General features: G+C 33.6%; 2 protein-coding genes across 3 annotated transcripts; both read left to right on the top strand.

Annotated features, from left to right (window-relative positions):
- The first annotated feature begins 310 nt into the window (after positions 1-310).
- Positions 311-5334, top strand: LOC132294830 (ribulose-1,5 bisphosphate carboxylase/oxygenase large subunit N-methyltransferase, chloroplastic-like). 2 transcript variants are annotated; one of them, XM_059792832.1, is made up of 6 exons: positions 311-900; positions 1172-1200; positions 1897-2105; positions 2627-2752; positions 3209-3613; positions 5065-5334. In XM_059792832.1, exons 1-6 carry the CDS (start codon positions 413-415, stop codon positions 5083-5085), a joined length of 1278 nt encoding a protein of 425 aa, XP_059648815.1. In that variant the 5' UTR covers positions 311-412; the 3' UTR covers positions 5086-5334. The 2 variants fall into 2 exon arrangements, with proteins under 2 accessions (XP_059648815.1, XP_059648814.1); XM_059792831.1 differs by lacking the exon at positions 5065-5334 and adding an exon at positions 4025-4573 and having other exon boundaries at positions 313-900.
- Positions 5335-7303: 1969 nt separating this feature from the next.
- Positions 7304-15640, top strand: LOC132294831 (transmembrane emp24 domain-containing protein p24delta9-like). Its single transcript, XM_059792833.1, has 4 exons — positions 7304-7621; positions 7717-7926; positions 15104-15180; positions 15289-15640. The coding sequence occupies exons 1-4, from the start codon at positions 7415-7417 to the stop codon at positions 15431-15433; spliced, it is 639 nt and encodes a 212-aa protein (XP_059648816.1). The 5' UTR covers positions 7304-7414; the 3' UTR covers positions 15434-15640.
- The last annotated feature ends 5606 nt before the right edge of the window (positions 15641-21246 follow it).

Raw genomic sequence — 21246 nt, 5'->3', positions numbered from 1 at the left:
GCCGCCTTCCACCAATATTGCCGTTGTCGCCGTTGCCTTCCACCGTTGTTTTTTTAATTTATTTGTTATTAAGAAGAATATTACGGAGAAGTTAATTTAAAATTTATTCTATTCTAAATTATAAATTAGTCTAACCAAATAGTAAAATGATTATTCTCATTTTATTTCTACACATTTTATATTTAGAACTAAATAATAAAATGACACCGTTTTCATTTCATTCCTACTTATTCCTACTTACGTTTCATTCCGTTCAATTCCTGGTACTAAAGTCAACATTAGAGTAGTATTAATATAGGCATGAAAGCTTATCCTCAATGGCTAAGCCACAAGCTATAAATTAAGCTGCAGACATCTCATCCAGTAGTCCCCAACATTTGGATTCGAATGTTGAGAGAGACAAAGAGAGAGAATGGCTACTCTCCTCGCTCTCTATTCATCTTCGTCCTCTGCTTTTCTCGCCCCTGTAAAAACCCTAAAAAACGTCTCTTTCTTAAAAGCCAAAAAAACCCTCCATTTCGAAAGACCACTCTCGGTCAACTCCCTCCTTTCCTCCGAATCTGACCCCCTACCGCCGGCGGTCCAAACCTTCTGGCAGTGGCTCCGTGAGGAAGGAGTAGTCTACTCTGAGACTCCGGTGAAGCCCGGCGTTGTACCCGAAGGTCTGGGTCTGGTTGCACAGAGAGATATAGCTGAAAACGAGGTCGTTTTAAAGGTACCCAGAAGGCTCTGGATAAACCCAGAAACAGTCTCAGCTTCAGAGATTGGGGATGTGTGTAATGGGTTGAAGCCTTGGGTCTCTGTTTCCCTGTTTCTGATCAGAGAGAAGCTGAGAGATGACTCGCTGTGGCGATATTACTTTGATATTCTTCCACAGTACACCAATTCTACCCTATATTGGTGGGTTTGACTTAATTTTCCCCTTGTGCGTTTCAACGACTCATTTTTTTTTTTGGGAATCTATCATTTTAAATATCTATTGCTCGTGAATTTTACTGTATATTGGCAGTCTAGCTTAGTTTGCATTGTTGCAATTGTTATTTAATTTATTTGTTGCCGCATTCGGGTAATGTGTGTGTGTATATATATCTATGTATTTGAAGATGTTACCTGTTTACCATAGGTATGAAATCTTAGTTTTGATGTGTTGTTTGATGGTCTTCCAGTGCAGGTCAGAAGAGGAGCTATCAGAGATTCAAGGTTGAACTATTCTCTAACTCAAGCATGGTATTTTGTGAAAATTGATTGGATATTTTAAGAATTTTTGTGGGTTTCAATGGTTTGAATTTCTGTTTTTATTATTATGTTGAACTGGCATCATGTGGATCTTGCTAAAAGAAGGTTGGCAAACTTGCATGTTAGTTCTTTTTCTGCTTGGTATGCTTCGATGGGCTTTTTGACTAGGCATTAGTTTGCATAATTTGCTGCTGGGATGAGTAATTTGACACAAATGCATTTAATTACTCAGAGTTGGTATGTCCTAAAAAAGATCTGTAATATTAATGAAGTCAAGAATTACATTTTCTAGTTGGTGGATGGAATCTGGGGTCGAAGAGAGTTTTGCTGTATTTTGTGATGAGTATGACTATAATCGTTCATTTTGTCACGTACCAAGTCACAACCACCTGGTAATTCACTAGAGATCCACAATTCTCAAAGCTAAACATTGCTGCAATATCATCACGAAATCTACTTTTCTTAAAATTTTGTTATAATGTGAATTGCTGTGAGTCAAATTTTCTTATGGGCAAATTAGATTAACAATTACATTTAGTTAATTTGAGGGTTACTCTTAAGCCTGGGAAAACAGTCTTTGTGGTTTATATACTTATACTCTTATTGTGTTTGTTGTTTACGATCTGCAATTGAAATTTCCAATAAATTGACTTTATGCAGGAACCCAACTATTGAGCACAACATTAGCTGTGAAGGAATATGTAAAGAGTGAATTTCAGAAAGTCGAAGAAAAAATCATACTTCCTCATAAGCATCTTTTCCAATTCCCTATAACATTGGGTGACTTCTTCTGGGCATTTGGGATACTCAGATCAAGGGCATTTTCCCTTCATGGTCCAAATCTAGTTGTGATACCTCTTGTGGACTTGGTAATGTCATGTATTCTCTTCAAATTGGTTCCAACTTTGACTGCGCATTTCTAGTAATTAAAAATGTATAAAAAGAGTTCAAGTTCTCCCGTTATAGAATGTTATCAAACTTGTGGCAACAAAGTTCATGGTCTGTGAAACAGCCAAAATATTGTTCACATAATAATTCAAAATAAAATTCAACATCAATCTTAATATTTGCTTTATTTTTCTAATTTCCTAATATCCTATGGATAACAAGAAGTAAATATTCTGGACTTGCCTCGAATCAATTGTAATGCCCAAATTTTTCAAAAATTGACATTAGTATATTGGTATGCATGCTTGATGCCTGTTGTGACTCCTAATATTTTGGGTAAAACCTGTATTCATCACTCAAGTATAAAATTTAACTTAACCATTCATCTGTTTATTATCAGATAAATAAATTTATTTATGCAATGTGGTTGTATTTTATCTGTAAATTCAAGTTTTTTCTGCTTTCTCTGGAAATTTAATTCTGTAATCGTAATATATATCAGATCAACCACAGCTCCAGTATAACGACAGAAGATCATGCTTCGGAGATTGAAGGACCAGCAGGCCTTTTCTCTTGGGATCTCTTATTTTGTTTACGGTCCCCAGTTTCAGTCAAGGCTGGCAAGCAGGTTATGTCTTCATTCTGATATTTTTCACAATACTACTTTGGTGATAGTGATGTTAAAATGAATATTTCCACTATGAGTAAAGCTATTTGTGGTGGGTATATTAATGAATCACTGGCATCCACAAATCTGAATGCATATGCTTCTAGCCTATATTGACATGGATACTAACTACTTCTAATTTAATCACAAATGTCGCAATCATTAAAATATGAGAAAAGCATAATCATTTGGATGTGTAAGAGTTAAGTAGAAAATAGAGTTATTAAGGGTTTTCTGTCTCAAAATCTGTATTTGGGGTGCCATAAATTAAACTACCATCACAACTCAGAAGGAAAGTGCTAAAGAAAACTGCCTAAATCACTACCCTGCAATCCATAACTGGCCTTGGAAGGTTATATGAGATTATATTTTTCTGACATGTAGTATTTCTATTTGACAAGTTAGGACTTTTTACAGATTTTCATCCAATATGCTTTGAATAAGAGCAACGCCCGGTTGGCTTTTGACTACGGATTCATTGAATCAAGGTCAGACCGCAATGCATATACCCTAACTCTAGAAATATCTGACTCAGACCCATTTTTTGGGGACAAAGTGGACATTGCCAAGTCAAATGGTCTGGGTAAAACTGCAGATTTTGACATAAATTTAGACCATTCTCTTCCACCAGCACTGCTTCCATACCTGAGGCTGGTGGTGCTTCAGGAAACGGATGCTTTCCTCATGGAATCTCTCTTCAGGAACTCCATTTGGGGCCACCTTGAATTCCCTGTTAGCCGTGCCAATGAGGAGATTGTATGCCAAGTGGTTCGAAATGCCTGCAAATCTGCTCTTTCTGGCTACCGCACAACCATTGAAGAGGTACATTTCATCCTTCACAAGTGTTGCTAATTAGAATTAGTTCAAATATAATGTCGACAATCCCTATTATCTGTTTTTTGCACATTGCATACATGTAGTGATCCATCATCGAGTCCCATATACAATATTTTTCATACAATGATTGATCATATAGGGTAATGGAGCATGGCAATATTCAAAATAATTGTGACCTCCCAATTGATATGCTTTATGCTAATCTTCTTTTTGAAACTTTATGAGTCCCATCAAACATAACACTAAGCCTGGCATCAATCACCATGCAAAAGCCTTGCCTGTGTTGTGGTTAAAAAAATTCTGCTCCAATTTTTTTTGGAAATTCGTAGAAGGTTATTTCTTCGGATACCGAATTGCTCTAAGCTTATGATTACTCGATATAAATGCGAATGGCAGGACGAGAAGTTGATGGAAGAAGGGAATCTTGATCCAAGGCTTGAGATAGCAATTGGGATAAGAGCAGGGGAGAAAAAGGTGCTGCAACAAATTGATGGGTTTTTTGAGGAGAGGGAAATGGAATTGGATGAGTTAGAATATTATCAAGAAAGGAGGCTGAAAGACCTCGGTCTGGTTGGGGACCAAGGTGAAATTATCTGCAGGGAGCTCAAGTAGGATATGTAGGTGTCTTCCTCGGAACGGTGCCTGTGCACCGAGGGCAGAATTTCACTCCACCAGCTGTTTCTGAGATGAGGAATATTACTTCAGCAACATAACTTTTGGAGTTCTAGATGAATGGTGGGGAAAAAAAAATGCACAGACGATGAGGACTCATAATCATGTTTCCAGGAGGTTTCAGCTAGGGTTTTTCAACATGGATCAGTAGTAGTTGTTGCTGCCCAGACTTTTGATTGCTCTCTTATTTCCTCCTCGTTTTTTGTGTACTATTATTTTTTGAGATATTTTATGTAAATGAGAATTCATCAAAGAAATTCGAGAAATTTTCTACTTGACAATAGCACCCTCTTTTTCACATCCGGCCTTGGGTACCGGCAAGGAGAGTCGATAAAATCAATTCGAATTCATTACATATAAAGAAACACTAGAGGATGTACAGAAAATATAAAATCAGGGATCAGTGTAGACATTAGCAATTATGTCAATGTAATGAAATCAATATATACAGCATGTATACAAAACATATACTGCCTGCTAGGCAGCCAGGGGATATATATAAAGGTATTAAGGTATACCAATATATACTGTGGTGTGTGTATATATATAAATAAGGGAAAAGTGCAAAAAACACTCCTGAAGTATATATTTTATAGCACTTTTATCCCATGTTTAAAAACGTGTGCAAAAAACACCCCTATTCTTTTTAATTTGTGCGAAAACACTCTTCAATTAATATAATGCTTATTTTATCTTTTTATTCTTCCAAAAATGCCCTTAAACTCATTTTCTCTTTTCTCTTTTAACCTTTTTTCTCTCCAAAGGAGTTGCAGACACACCGATGAGAACAGAGGATGGTTCAGCAGGTTGGCAAGGCGATACATCGGGGCTCCTACATTGGACTTGCAACACATTTGGATTATGGAAAACTCAAAGGAAGAATCAACTGAATGAGTCTGAAGAGAACCTAAACGAAAACAAAGAGGCAAAACTGGTAATGTAAATTCTTAAACGTCAACTCCTCCATTTTTTTTTACCCTGTACTTGTGCTTAGTAATCAAAATTACATGAGCTGTGTATGCCAGCACATTTGCAATATAATTCACAACCAATGCTTATAAGGTACTGTTATTTGAGCTGCATTGATGACCTGTTTGATTGTGTGTACAAATCTAGAGAGAGAGAGACAGTGGCCTACGGTGTATGGATGAAAATACTTCCATGCGTGTGAACACACCAGTAGTCCAGCCTACGCAATAGAAAATATTTTTATTACATTTAAACAAAATATAAATTTATGTTGTTAATTTGCTATTATATGATATGATGGACCATGCTTTTACATTAACTTTGGCTAATAAATTCAATTCGCTAATAAATTCAGTTTGAAAAAATTACTCATATGTGGAGATGATACGTATCTCTCATTTTTTTTTTTTTTTGAAATTTCATGAACTAATGAAATTTTCGGTGATGGGTTGAGAACTGAAATTTCCGGTCTGATGCAGGAATAATTTTCGGCCTGAATTTTCGGCCTGAATTTTGGACTGTTGCGGGAATAAATTTCATGGGCAGTAATGCTTGGCTTGCTTCTTTATTCCGGCCTGATGCGGATATAAATATCCGACCTGATGCTGAAATTTTCGGCGTGAACCGCAGCGGTGACTCACCAAGGCCGGCGACAAGGATAGCGGCGAGAACGGGCTCTCCCCGTTTCTCTTACCCTCCCACTTTTCTAACTCATCCGATTCCAACCATTGCCTTTCCTATTCCCAAATTCTAAAAAAAAAAAAAATAAATAAAAATAAAAATAAAAATAAAAATTCCCACTCTATTACTACCAATCTTACAACTACTGACATAAAGAAGCAAGCCAAGCATTACCTTTCTCGGGCTCTACCCCTCTGCTGGATGAAGCCCCTTCTCCACCGTAGGTCCTCTATTTACTTTCAGTGTGGTACCGCCATCACTCCCTTAAAGAGTTAACGCCAGAACAAACTCTCGATGGACCTGGGTTAGCACCAAGATGAAGAAGAAGAAGAAGGGTCAAACCCTTTTTAGTTATTTCACAAAATATATTATATATTTTATATATATATATATATATATATATATATATATATATATATTATAAAATGTGTTGCTAAGGGTATTTTAGTCTAATTTTTATAAATAGAACATATTTGCACAAATGTCATAGTTTAGGAATATTTTTTACACGGGAGGAGTGCAATATGCCCTGTAAGCATATGTTTTTTGCACTTGACCCATATAAATGATAATAAAGAGAGAAAAGCAAGGTATCTGCTTTTGTTTTTCAGATTTGAAGAGACAGCAGCAATTCAAGGCAAAGAAAGCAACAAGAATTAACTTTTATAAAGTCTTGTGAGAGAAATAGAGGTTTTTTAATTAAAAAGAAAAAATTAACATGTAATAATTTTAAAAAATAATTTCAACGAGATTTATATATATATATATATAAATCTCTATATAATATTATGGATGAATTGTTGCACATAAAGTGGACACCTCATACTAGAACACCACTCCGCTCCCCAAAAACATTTTCTTTAAGTCAGTGGTAATTCAACCCAACTTCATACTAAATACCACCACTACTCTAGAGTTTAATAGATAATAACAATAATACGTTATTGACAAGTGATTGTTTTAAGCACTGATTTTATTTATTAGCATTAGAAAATTTTATAATTCAAAATTATTTTTCAAAATGAATAAAACAATTATTTTTATTTTTGGGAAAAGAAAAAGCAATCTGTGATAAGAAACTCAAATAACATGAATTCTCTTTTCTTTTTTTTTTTTTCATATGTTCAAATAATTTAATATTTTCAATATATTACATAGATTTCTTCATAAATATTTGGCATCATTCACAAAAATTATTAATATAGTTAACAAAATTTATTTGTATAAATTATTATTTAATGAATTGATTTTTTTTTTTTTTTTAATGATTGTTACAAAAGCATTACAATTTCACTGACATGTGACCCCAGCAAAACCCTCTACCCTTTTGACTCTGATTGTCTGTCTTCTTCGTCTATCCATTCTCGTTGATATCAACAACATTTCATTTCCTCTATATCGTCTCCGCCATTTTAGCCCAATATATATCCTCTCTCTCTGTATATACAGCTATTTTTATCGACGATGATTCAGAGATATACAATCTTTGTTGTTGTGATTCTAGGCTTTTTATCAAGCGTGGCTCGATCGGTCCGATTCGATATCCAATCGGGTCACACAAAATGCATAGCCGAAGATATCAAAAGCAATTCGATGACTGTGGGCAAGTACAGCGTGGTCAATCCCAATGAAGGACAACCCATGCCCGACTCTCACAAGCTCACCGTCAGGGTAATCAAAATTCCAAAATCAAAAAGTTTCTTACTTTATTTTCTCAGTAACCAAACGGGTTTTTGTTTCTATTTTCTTTTTCAAATTCTGTGTAGGTGACTTCTTCGTATGGGAATAACTATCACTATGCGGACCGTGTGGACTCTGGAAACTTTGGTTTCACGGCGGTGGAGGCTGGGGATTACATGACTTGCTTTTGGGTCGTTGATCACAAGCCGCAGAAGATGATCACCGTCGATTTCGATTGGAGGACTGGTGTTGCTGCTAAGGACTGGTCTAATGTTGCCAAGAAGGGCTCTGTCGATGTAAGTCTCTCTCTCTATATAATATATATATGACTCTGTTTCTTTGTTAACAAAGTTTGGAAATTTCAACCAAATTTATATATATCATGATGTTAATAATATGTGTTGATACTTTTTTAGGTTTTAGTTTCCATTTTATTAATTCCCAGTTTGCAATTTTGCATTCATTGACAAATTCACCCCCTAAAAATTAGGAGAAATGTTTTTGTATAATCTTGAAGTACATTCAAAAATTAGTTTGATAAGTTTTGGGGGAAAATGGTTTTAGTTTGATTTATATATATATATATATATATATATATATATAAACAAAATATTATTGTGCATGTATTGTATGTTTGTATGTAAGCAACAAAATTTATTTGAAATTATGATTTATGTTTTGAGTAGTGAGTAGTAAGATGCAATGAATATGTATTGTGAAATCTGTTGTGTATAATGTATTATAAGATATGAAGTATGAACTACTTCCTTAGTCAGATATACAAGCATTTATGCTATAGTGCTGTGAGTGTAACCCGGGTCCCAAATTTTTTGTACTGTATAAAACATATTCCCTTAGGGTTCGTTTGGTCAGATGAAATTAATGATGAAAAGTGGAAGTGAAAGAAAGTGAAATGAAATAAAGAAAAATCAAGTTTTCAGCATGCATTTGGTTATGAGGAATTTTTTTCAAGAAAGTTGCCATAAAGTATTATTTTGTTATTTTGTTAGTTTGGGTTGTTTGAAAGTGAAAAGAAAGTGATTCTACTTACCAACACTACCTGTATGTCTATTCTTCCAACCAAGTCCTCGATCCGGTCGATGCTTGCTTCAAAATAGAAAGATAGTCAAAAAGCGAGAACTAAAAAAAAAAAAATTAATATTGTTCAATGGATCATGAAAAAAATAAATTAAGGCTACCAATTTTTGGAGGCTGGATTGGACATAGCTAGAGAGTAGTAGACTCAACTAGATATCAATGTTTTTTTTTTTTGTTTTTTTTTTTTTTTTTTATTTTAATTTTTAATTTTTAATTATATATATATATATATATATATATTTTTTGTCCCTCCCAACTCGATATTATTATTTTATTCTTTTTCCATTATTAATCACTATTTATGTCTATCCAGGGCTAGTGGATTATATTAAAAAAGATACAAGGTATCCTATTTTATTTGAAAAGAAAAATAAGTTTGTTTCATAAAAACACTGACAACTCACAAAGAAGATGAGAATCACCCAAAAAAACAAATACTACGTACAAATAAGTAAGTTGTTGGATAAAATAGGAAATCAAATAAAAAGGGGCTCCTTTTTTTTTGCGTGTTTTGTGCGTGAGAAGTGTTAGGAAAAAATAGTCCGATGCGGGAAACCAATTTTTCCACTTCCTTTCTTTTCTAGTTGATTCCATCTAACCAAACAGTCTCAGGAACTTTGATTGCAGGAGGAAATCTGGGATAACCGAACTCATGTGCGTGAAGATTAGTGTTTGGTAGGTGATGCATTTTATACATGTAGTTTGTCAACTAACACCAACAAATAGCGGTTCGGAAAGAGTCAAGGGGAATAGTTCTTCATACAGTAATCTGTGGTGTAGCAGCACTGGGGCTTTTTGAGAAAAACTCTGGAAAGGATGACAATACCTACTAACCTAAGTTACCCGTACTCGGGTACGGGTGTCGAACATGGGCATGTGTCTAGATGTCGGATCCATATATTTATCAAATTATAGGACACGAGGACACGGAATAAAAATGTCCAAAACCCGGGCACGGGTACTTGGACACTTCATATATGTTGTAAAGGAGAAAGAGTACTCCATCACTTATATAACTTTTAGTATTGCACCAGTTAAATTTATATTTTTGATTAATTTTGCTTTTTTCTCTTTTATCAAAGCAAGCAGGTGAAATAGTGTCAGGAAGTACATTTTTTGGCAGCCACATCATCTTTTACCATACCTACATCATCTTTTATTGATTTACCTCAAACCAAAAAATAAATAAAAAATAACTCAAACCAAAAAAGAAATAAGAATTATAGCTGTAAACCTGTAACAAATTTTTTTTTTTTTCAAAATTGTGAGAAGTCCCAATAGCCAGCCCAAAACAAAAGGGGCCCAACAATAATTGGAACACCCCTACAAAAGAAAGCCCAAATAACAGTCCAGCCCAATGTATTTGTGTGTGGAATGGATGTGGTTTATAGCTGTAACCCACGGTTGTAATCTACATATAATAATATAATATTATAATGATGATCCTGATAGCTTAAAAAACAGTGAGCAGAGCACGAAAGTTCCTCTTTCTTCGACAACTCCTTCAACCTTTCTGAACCTCAAAACACAAACCCTATTTTCAAACCAGAGACTACCCAGGAGCTTCATTGTGAATGTCTGATCAGCTGTGTCCGACTCAAAAATGAAGTGTCCAACTTGAATCCAGTGTCCATGTTGTGTCGACACGTACACTCTCGCCATTACCAGCGAGTCCAGGTAACATAGCCCATATATATATATATATATAAGCTATAATTTTCCTTTGATTATTTCTAAATCACCGAGGAAATAATATGAAGAAACTAGCCTTTATATATGTGTGGGTATATATAAGTTAGAAACACTAATAATTATAACAAATTAACATTAAACAGTAAGAAAAGCTCTGCCCTGAGATATGGCGAGACACGTGAATATGTGATCCTAAAGTTGTTATTTCCTTCTATGGGCTGGTGATGGCTAGAGCAGCTCCAAGGTACAACCCAAGTTGCTCACAGCCATGAATCCTCTATGAGGACGTTCACAGAAAATACAGTACAAAATCTCCATCAGTTGTCCAAAATTGGTTAAACTACGTTGGAAATAGTAGATAATAGGAAGAGATTTATTGTAGATGAAATTGCAAAGAGGGAGGAAGGAAGAGTATATTCTGATGCTCTTTTTTTCTGCAACCCTACGGACTGTTGTACTCCTAGTATTTATAGATTAGGATTCCAACGGTAAAAAAACGCATAATAAGAAAATCAGGGAAATAAATTAAATAAAATCACACACAATTAGGGAAGTAATGCAAATAAAATCACACACAATTTAGAACGTAGCTTTAATAAAATCACACACAGTTTAGAACGTAGCTGCAATAAAATCACACAATTAAGAATCCTATAGACTAGTTCAAGAGGTTTGGAAAACCATTTATATAATTGAAGCAACTATATTTCATGTAATCGGTGTAGGTACCTTCCAAGTTCGAACCTACACTTTAGTTGCTATAATCATCAATACTGTGTATGATTTGTTATAATTGTTAGTGTTTCTAATTTAAATATATATATATAAAAGCTACAGTTTTCCTCAGATTATTTCTACCAGGTTCTTCATCAGTACAACACAAGTTGCATTTGTAACATGAGAATTCCAGCCACATGCCACCACTATATACCAATCAAGGAAAAGTGATATTAATACTTCCACTTGCCCTCATAAGCATATGCTGCTTGCTTCTTAGAGTATTACCAATATTGATTCTCATTTTCTTTTGATAAGTAAAAGCTATCACCAAAACACACCAAAAAGAAGGCTGCCAATATACATGTGAGGTATACAAGAACGAACAGAAAGCTCCATTCTAAAACACCCATCACCTAAGAAATGAACAGAAAAGTCAGAAGAAAGAAAAATGCCTTCCAACCCATTTCAACCTATGGAGCGTTCAAAGTCTCCAAATTCTGTTGTTTCCAAACACTTCCCGTGTCAGCTTCCTAACCCTAACTGACTGCTCTAGGCAAGTTGTGATGCACCAAGAATAGAGCCAACAAAATTGGAAAAATTACACCTAATTTTCATTTTATGCATCTGACTTCTGCCCCCTTAACTATTGAGGAATTTGAGCTTTTTGACTGTGTGAACGGCTGCAGATTAACAAAGTCTACTATTGCCTACCTAGACACCAAGCAAATAAAGTAAATTATATATCCTTACTATGGACATCACTACAGCCTACGTCCAAAGTTAAAATCCGTGGTATATTCATTTTATAGTTTTTCTACAAAGTCCAAACATTAGGTAATGTTAATTAAAAGGAAAATAAAGTCAATTGTGTTTATTGTTAGCAGCTATGTTACCTGGACTCGGCTGTAATGGCAAGAGTGTCCGTGTCGACACGACCCAACATAAGGATATATGTATTTTTTTACCGTTGGAATCCTAATCTATAAATACTAGGAGTACAACAGTCCGTAGGAGTACTATAAGATATTTTTTGAGTCGGACATGGCTGATCGGCTTCCATTCATAGTCAATGGTAGTCTCTGGTTTGAAAATTGGGGTTGTGTTTTGAAGTTCAGAAAGGTTGAAGGAGGAGTTGTCGAAGAAAGAGAAACTTTCTTGTTAAATGTGCATTTACTTTTTGATTCTTATAAATATATGTATATATATCTTATAGTACTCCGTGCTCTGCTCACTGTTTTTTAAGCTATCAGGATTATCATTATATCATATTATTATATATGGATTACAGCTGTAACCCACATCCATTACATACACAAATACATTGGGCTGGGCTATTATTTTGGGCCTTCTATTGTAAGGGTGATTCAGTTATTGTTGGGGCCCCTTTTGTTTGGGGCTGACTTTTGGGCCTTCTCAAGTCCATTGTACATTTTCCATTATATCTATATATTGTTTGAAATTTCGAGAAAAAAAAAAATACATCGCTTACAGTAAGTTATTTTCTTATTTCATTTTTGGTTCGAGGTAAAATAGTAAAAGATGATGTGGGCACAATAAAAGATGATGTGGCTGCCAAAAAATTGTAGTTCCTGTTTGACGCTATTTCAAGTGCTTGCTTTGATAAAAGAGAAAAAAGCAAACTTAGTAAAAAATACAGACTTAGTCAAAAATATAAATTTAACTGGTGCAATATTAAAAATTGCACTAGTGACGGAGTACTCTTTCTCCTTTACAACCTATATGAAGTGTCCAAGTACCCTTGTCCGAGTTTTGGACACTTTTATTCCATGTCCCCATGTTGTATAATTTGATAGATAGATGGATCCAACCTCTAGACACATACCTGTGTCCGACACCGTACCCAAGTCCAGGTAACATAGTATATGGGTTAAATACAATGACCTCCCCAAGGTTTGGCCTAATTACACACAGAAGAAACTTTTAAAAAATCTTGCAATGACTTCCCCTCTTATGAAATTTACCTTTATAGTTTATACCCGGAATATTTTAACAATAAAATATCTAATCTTGTGAAATGACGACTTTGCCCATGTGTACAAGAGTGTTCTTATCTTCTCTTCTTCCCTTTCTTCAATCTTCTGACCTTTATTGATGGTACACCACCACTACCACCACCACCATCGTCACCAACCACCCACTGATGACAGCCGACATCTGAGTCTACATGGGTGGTTGGTTTGGTAGATAGAAATTCTTTCTCCTGTATGTCCCAGTGTACGGATTTACATATCACAGTTCGTTTTTATGATATGCAGCACCCATAAAGATGAGTGGCAAGGAGATTTATAATTTTATTTAATCATATTATACTCTGTTTCATTTTTGTTTCCAAGAGTAATGATTTTTATGTATATATATGCTTAAATATAAAGAGTTTCTCTCTCTGGGTTTATGCGCTCGCACACACACATATATATGCATGCATATACATATAAGGAAGCTATCTCTCTCTCCTACACATACTGAACTTAATGCTTCAAACAGAAGCCACCTTCCACATTAAAGAAGATTATCAAATTAGATTTACATTTGAACAATACACATCTCTTCACTCAAATTTTTTATAGTTAATACACTTAGTGAAGGAATATTGAAAAAATTATGAGAATTTACTTGAGTAAATTTTTGAGTTTTGATTTGGGCCCTTGAGATAGGTGGGGGTGGTTGGTAGAGAGAGAGGGGGGTATATTTGTCCATAAAAATGTTATTTTTTTGTAATTTAATACCATTGTAAGGGTAATAACATCGCAAATTAACATTAAACAGTCCAGTCTTATAGCAAAAAGATAAATAGTGAAAGGAAAGGTCTGGCCTAGGATATAGCAAAGCGGCTATTTCCTCATGATGGCGATAGCAGCTCCAAGATACAACCCAGTCGCTCACAGCCACAACTCCTCTGTGAGCAAAGGAAGTCCATTTACCAAGTCTTGATTAGTTGATAATAGGAAGAGGTTTATTGTAGATAAAATTGCAGAGAAAGTATAGGGAGGAAGAAAGAATATATTCTCTATCTTTTTCTGCACTCCTATGGTCTGTTGGACTCTAGTATTTATAGACTAAGAGTTCAACACGGTTAAAAACAGATAAAATCACGCGCAATTAGGAAAGTAACGTTAATAAAATCACAAACAATTAGGAATCCTATAGACTAGTTTAAACTTTGAGAAATTTTTATATACCTTAACTGAACCTACCAGATGAACTAAACTTTGTTCCAAGGATTAGCTTGGTTTTTAAATAAAAAAATGCTTCATAATTTCAATTTTAATATATGTTTTTGAGTCATCTAGTATTTTCTACAGCAACTTTAAACAATTGTAGTCTACTTAGCAGTTTTTTATTCAATGTTTACATTAATCTTTCTTCAATGCTTTTTTCTCAGTTTAGTAATTTAACCATGTTTTATTTCATCTTTCTAATTTTGTGATTATATGCTCAATAAGACATATTTTTTAGTACTCTCAATGGTTTTAAATTGATCTGTGTTACGGAAAACGCAGCAGCGAACCCAAGAACAAATCAAGAAACATGACAAAAAAGTAAACACACCACACAAAAACACAAAAATTTAGCGTGGTTCGGCAAAGCCTACATCCACGGTGAAGATCCGGCCAAAGTATTCACTATTCAAAAATCAGGAGATTACAAATTTCAGACCCAAGCCCTAGCTCTCCCTCTCTCTTTTCTGCGATTTTCAATGTCTCTCAATCCTCCACTCCAAACTCTAAACACCCTTATTTATCGGGCTACAAGAGAGTACTAAATAGGGTCCATGACCCACAGGCAAAGCTCGTTCATTGGGTCATCAGGTTTTAGTTGCGACCCGACACCAAATTCAGGCCACAACATCACAATCTGGTTGAATGCACTTCAATTTGATGTTTGCAAGTAGTCGAATTGGTGATATAAAAATTTAATGCTCTGTGATCTTTTATTTTCCAGGTCATGGAATTAGAACTAAAGAAACTGTACGACACTATTACATCCATTCATGAAGAGATGTCTTATCTTCGTGAAAGGCAAGTAGATTTAAGTTATATGTTGAACATTTGATTATGTTATTTCTTTGAGGATTGCTGTTGATTTATCACAAGCAGGTTCTTACATACTACAAATGTTTGTTGCAGGGAAGAAGAAATGCAAGAGCTTAACAGAGCAACTAACTCCAAAATGGGTTGGTTGACTCTTCTTTCACTTCTTGTTTGCTCATCGGTGGCAGGTTTACAACTATGGCATTTGAAGTCTTTTTTCGAGAAAAAGAAGATTATATAATTATATCCCGAACTTCTTCTAGTATCTTATCTGCCTGCTGCTCATGTACAATTTTCATCAATAGCATATTGGGAAAAGAAATGTTCGTACATCATTGCCAGATAGTGGTTTCTAATAATTTAAATTTGCAAGATTGAAGAATCTTAATTTGTGTATAACTCCATTTTTGACATTCCTGAAATTTTACGAGTATTTTATTCTTCTTCATCCCCATGAACAATCCTTTGCAACACCCCCCTCTCTGTGGCAGCAACTGCAAAACCCGACAGTGATCACGAGTATGGAGCCTGGAAACCAAGGCATAGTTTCCAAGCAACTTGAGCCGTGCGCTGCATTCAGGGGAGATACTTGTGTGACTCCAACCTATAGAAAAGCTTAGGTTTTACTGCCGTAAATGAACTAGCCACCGTACTCAGAACTGATGTGCTATAGAATGCAACATTGTACGTTTGAGTGGTTTGTGTTTTGATATAAATCAGTTATGGCGACCTGCTCGCTTTGTGTTCTTATTGAGCAAGCCCGGAAGGAGGGTCTGGAACAGTCAGATCCCAGAAGGAGAGAGAAGGGTGTGAGGTGCTATTCCATCAGTGCAGACAGAGATTTGCTTGGCCTGTGTAGGTATGGCGGATAATGAAGGCGTGCTTGAGAGCCTCCATTGTTGAATTGTCCACGAGTCATGTAAAAAGCCGATGATGAACCTCTGAACCGTCTCTTCGTTTTGATGCAAGTACTGGACTGAGCTATAGAAATTAATGGTTTTGGGGTCGTGGAATTAGAACTGAATAAACTATATCTCGCCGTTACATCCATTCGTGAGAGGTAAGTGAATGTGAATCTATTGTGTCTAGGAATGCTTGGTTGAGCTTTCTTTTACCTTTCCTTTGCTTACCGCTACCAGATCGCTCTCTTTTTTGATAAAGTTATGCAATAGAGACCAAAATTGCAGGGTAATTGAACTCCCCAAATTTAACTAATTATTCAAAGAGTTGTGATAAAGTGAAACATATCTGATTACATTTATGTGAGTAAGAGATGATGACATCATTCTCTACTCCATAAATTGGTCGGATTAATTATCAATTTTCATATTCAAATGGCATAATTAGTAGTCAGTTGAGATCTGAAATCTGTAACTACTCCTTTGAACTATTCAGCTAACTCGGGACTATTCAATATTAACATTTTTTCTTCAGATATTATTTACACTTCTTTGAAAGAAGTTTACCAAATGTTAGATTCCAGCAAAAATATGTCTAATGTCATGGCATCAGTGATGTGTATTTACTAGATGATCTCATTTTAAGATGTAAAATGTATCGGTTTTTGCGTGTCAACTAGTAATTGTTCGGGACCAATGGTCCTGGACTATGTAATTATTTTTCTTACTGTTTTTGATCAAGTGTTATGCTACATTTTATCTATGGTAAGACATTTTAACTGATCTTGTTGTAAGATGTTAAATGTCTGTGGAAAGATTGGCACCGTAAGAAGTGACAATACGTGTGTGTGTCTATACTGCGTCAAGTGTAACCTAAAAAATATGGTTAAGAAGCAATGGGTGAATGACGCCATGACAATTATGTCTTTCTAAGAGTTATTGTTGGATCTAATACCAATTGGGATTAACACTACCCTTCAAGTTTCCTTGACCATGTCTTGACTCTGAACCTCAAACGACATGGAGTACGAGATGGTTGTGGAAAATAGGATATTAGAAAAATTGAAATTCTGACCATATGATGCATTTTTCTAGAGAATTTCAAATTTACAAAATTCTTGAAAATTTTCTAAAGACATATATTTTTCTAGACATTGGCATATAATTAAATTTGTACTAAAAATCCAAAAAAACTAAAAAGAATAAATGATAAAATTATTGTGATTTAATAGTATGAAGAGAAAATTCTAGAGAAACTAAGTAAATGGAGGTGGAGTATAAATAACAAATGAATGCTCTCATAGAGACCAAGTTAGCAAGTTTAAACATCTGGTCTACTCTTGGGGTTCAAAAATATAAAAAACTTTTTGTTGTTATTTTTCAAAACAATTCACCTCATTTTTAGTATTGGAAAGCAAAACTGATTCCATGTTAATGGATAACAAAATCTATGAGAAATGCCCAATTAACATAAATAATTGGGACGAAAAAGGCAACGGAAAAAATAAAGGGACGAAAAAGGCAACGGAAAAAATAAAGAGACGAAAAAGGCATCATATGAAAAATGAAAAATGCATCATATGGTCAGAATTTCAATTTTTCTAATAACACATTTTTCATATGAACACATATAAGAATAAAAATAAATTTTATTGTTAATTGCAATGTAAAAAATAAAGGGACGAAAAAGGCAACGGAAACCAAAGTTGTTAATTGTTTCCGAAAATGAACCATACAAGGCCAATTAACAACACATATAAGAATAAAAATAAATTTTTGGATACAGATTACAAAAATAAAGTAAAATTTTCAACTAAATCACATCAAATAATAAAGGTTTTTTTTTAACCCTCCCGTTGAACTTTGTATAAAATAATAATAATAATAACTCTTTCAAAAATATATGTATACATATAACAATAATAATAATACTAATAAAATACTCCATCTATCCCATATTATTTGTCAATTTCAATATTTCCATAATTATCCTTTTTAACTTTTCAAAAAACTTTCAACTCACGTTTTATATATTTAATGTTTAAAAGATAACTTAGAAATTTGAAAAAGGAATAATACATTAATCTAAAATGGGAGGAGGACGGAGTATATATCATCAGCAGGGATGAGAATTCACTGCTACTCCGAGTACTCATAAAACCCAACAGCAGCCCTTAAATATTTAATAGAGAGGTTCCTAATCCTCCACATAATACAGACTAACAGACGAAATAATTGATTTTTTATGCTTTAATGGGGTTTCAAATATCATACTAAAGCAAAAGAAATGCCCAATTAGTCGCAATTCTGCATTCTCAACAATTATCAAGTTCAGTTTTGAACATTAGATTAGACTTATTTAAAAATGGTCCAAGACTGCATTTGATTTGGATTAAGGCAAAGATCATACTGACAAATACAAGCTGTCAAAATTCAAATCAATTGAATGTGCAAATGCCAAAAAAACCAAACCTGGTTCCCAAGAAAATGACCCTTCAATTTTTTTGAAATTAGGGTATTAGAAAAACTGAAATTTCAACAATATGATGCACATTTTTAGAGAATTTTAAAATTAAAAATTCTTGAAATTTTCCAACAATGTGATGCACTTTTCTAGAGAATTTCAAAATTAAAAAATTCTTGAAAGTTTTTCTAAAGAAATGGATAGATTTTTCTAGACATTGGCATATAATTAAATTTGTACTAAAAGTCCAAAAAATCTAGAAAATAATAAATGATAAAAATATTTTGATTTTATAGTCAGAAGAGAAAATTATAGAGAAACTAAGTAGGTGGAAGTGTGCAATAAATAACAAACGAATGATCTCATAGAGACAAAGTTAGCAAGACATCTTGTCTACTCTGTCACTTAGTCCAACAAAATAAAAAGCTTTCCAATAAATTCTGCTTGTCATTTTTCTAAACAATTGAATTCAAAAATGATTTCATTTTAATGGATAACAAATTATATCAAATTCAATTGTTAGAAAGGAGAAACAAATTTGTTAATTGCAATTATAAAAAAAAAAAAGAAGAGATGGAAAGGATGAGGCCACGGCAAACTTTCTAGTGTTACAAAAATACAATAATTTTTTAAATTAAATCACACCAAATAATAAAGGCTTATTTTTCTCTCTAAATAAAAAATAAAAACAACCCCTACAAATATATATATATATATATATATATATATATATATATATATATATATAATAAAATACTTTGTCCCATATTAGTGGTCAATTTTTTCATTTTAAGTGTCCTAAATTGGTTGTCAATTTTAAAAAGTTAAACAAATTAAATGCAATATTTTCATAATTAATTTTTTTTTACTTTTCAAAAATCTTTCAACTTGTATTTTATATATTTAAAGTTAAAAAAATTTAAAAAATAATTTAGTAATTTAAAAATGGATAATATTACTCGGGTACTCAGAAAACCCAACAGCAGCCCTTAAAAATTTTTAATAGAGAGGTTCCTAATCCTCCACATAATATAGACTAACAGACGAAATAATTGATTTTTTATGCTTTAATGGGGTTAAAAAATATCATACTGAAGCAAAGAAATGCTCTATTAGTCACAATCTTACTTCCTAACATCCCAATTACAATTAACGATAAAAAATAGCGGCACAATTATGTATTCTCAACCATGTATCAAGTTCTGTTTTGAACATTAGACAATACCTTATTTAAAAACCGGTTCAAGACTGCATTTGAACATTAGACAAGACGCTCTCTCTCGAATTCCATATCTTCTTAACACCACTGCCAACACCGATCGAAACCCAAAATACAAAAAAGCAGATGACAAGAATCAACTTGAATAACATCAAATCAAATCAAAGGTTACAATTGAGTTGGGTACAACATGTCTGGATTGAATTTGAAATACCCACATGACAATCACATCAAAATCAATTTTCTTGATTTCTGTCAAGAATTAGTCAATTTAGTGATATTTCTTATTAATTTCAGTTTGATTTTATGCATTAAAAAAAAAAAAAAAACCCAAGTAGCAAGCCTTGGGATGTTGAATCAGTTAACAAGTTGATGAACTCTATGGTGATCGAACCACGATCTCTGGGATGGGAGAGATGGGATGCATGGTTCCTTCTGTGGGGAGAGAAAAATGAAAAAATAAAAGAGAGAAGAAAAATGACTATACAATTCTTGTGAAAAGTTGGCCCACACAATAAGAAGTCGTATTTTGTCAGTTTTTTTTGCAGTCGGAGAAACAACACTACTCTTGAACTAATTATTCAAAAGAGTTGTGATACAGAGTTCGAAAGTCGTACATATCCGATTACATTTATATGAGTAAGAGATGATATCATCACTTTTTTTTTTAAATGTCATAATTAGTAGTCAATTGAGATCTGAAATGTGTAATACTTATTTAGCTGACTCACTGGGACTATTATATTAACATTTTTTCTTTAGATATTATTTACGATTCTTTAAAAGAAGTTTCACCAAATATTAGATTCCAGCAAAAATATGTCTAATGTCATGGCATCAGTGATATGTATTTACTGTTTTTGATATTTGTGTCATGTCTCCCAAGTTCTTAGATGATCTTATTCTAAGATGTAAAATGTATCAGTTTTTTACATGTCAATTAGTAATTGTTCGATATCAATGATCCTGAACAATGTACTTATTTTTTTTTACTGTTTTTGATCTTACCTAAGTGTTTGCTATATTTTATATATGGTAAGACATTTCAACTGATCTTGTTGTAAGATGTTAAATGTTTGCTATATTTTATCTATGGTAAGACATTTCAACTGATCTTGTTGTAAGATGTTTAAATGTGACAATACATATATATATATATATATATATATATATATATATATGTATATATATATGTATATTGTGTGAAGTGTAAACTAAAAAGCATGGTTAAGAAGCAATGGGTGAATGAGGCCATGATATACAACCCCCGACTATTCAAAATAATTAAGCCTTTCTAAGGGTTATTGTTGGATCTAATAATACCAATTGGGATTAACAGTACTCTTCAAGTTTATATATATATATATATATTGTGTGAAGTGTAAACTAAAAAGCATGGTTAAGAAGCAATGGGTGAATGAGGCCATGATATACAACCCCCGACTATTCAAAATAATTAAGCCTTTCTAAGG

Source organism: Cornus florida, unplaced genomic scaffold (genome assembly GCF_030987335.1).
Source record: "Cornus florida cultivar Cherokee Brave unplaced genomic scaffold, ASM3098733v1 CherokeeBrave_3.0.0_Hap2_Chr02, whole genome shotgun sequence".
Classification (NCBI taxonomy): Eukaryota; Viridiplantae; Streptophyta; class Magnoliopsida; order Cornales; family Cornaceae; genus Cornus; species Cornus florida.
The sequence above is the reverse complement of the archived record's forward strand: the minus strand, read 5'-3'. Positions and strand labels throughout refer to the sequence as shown.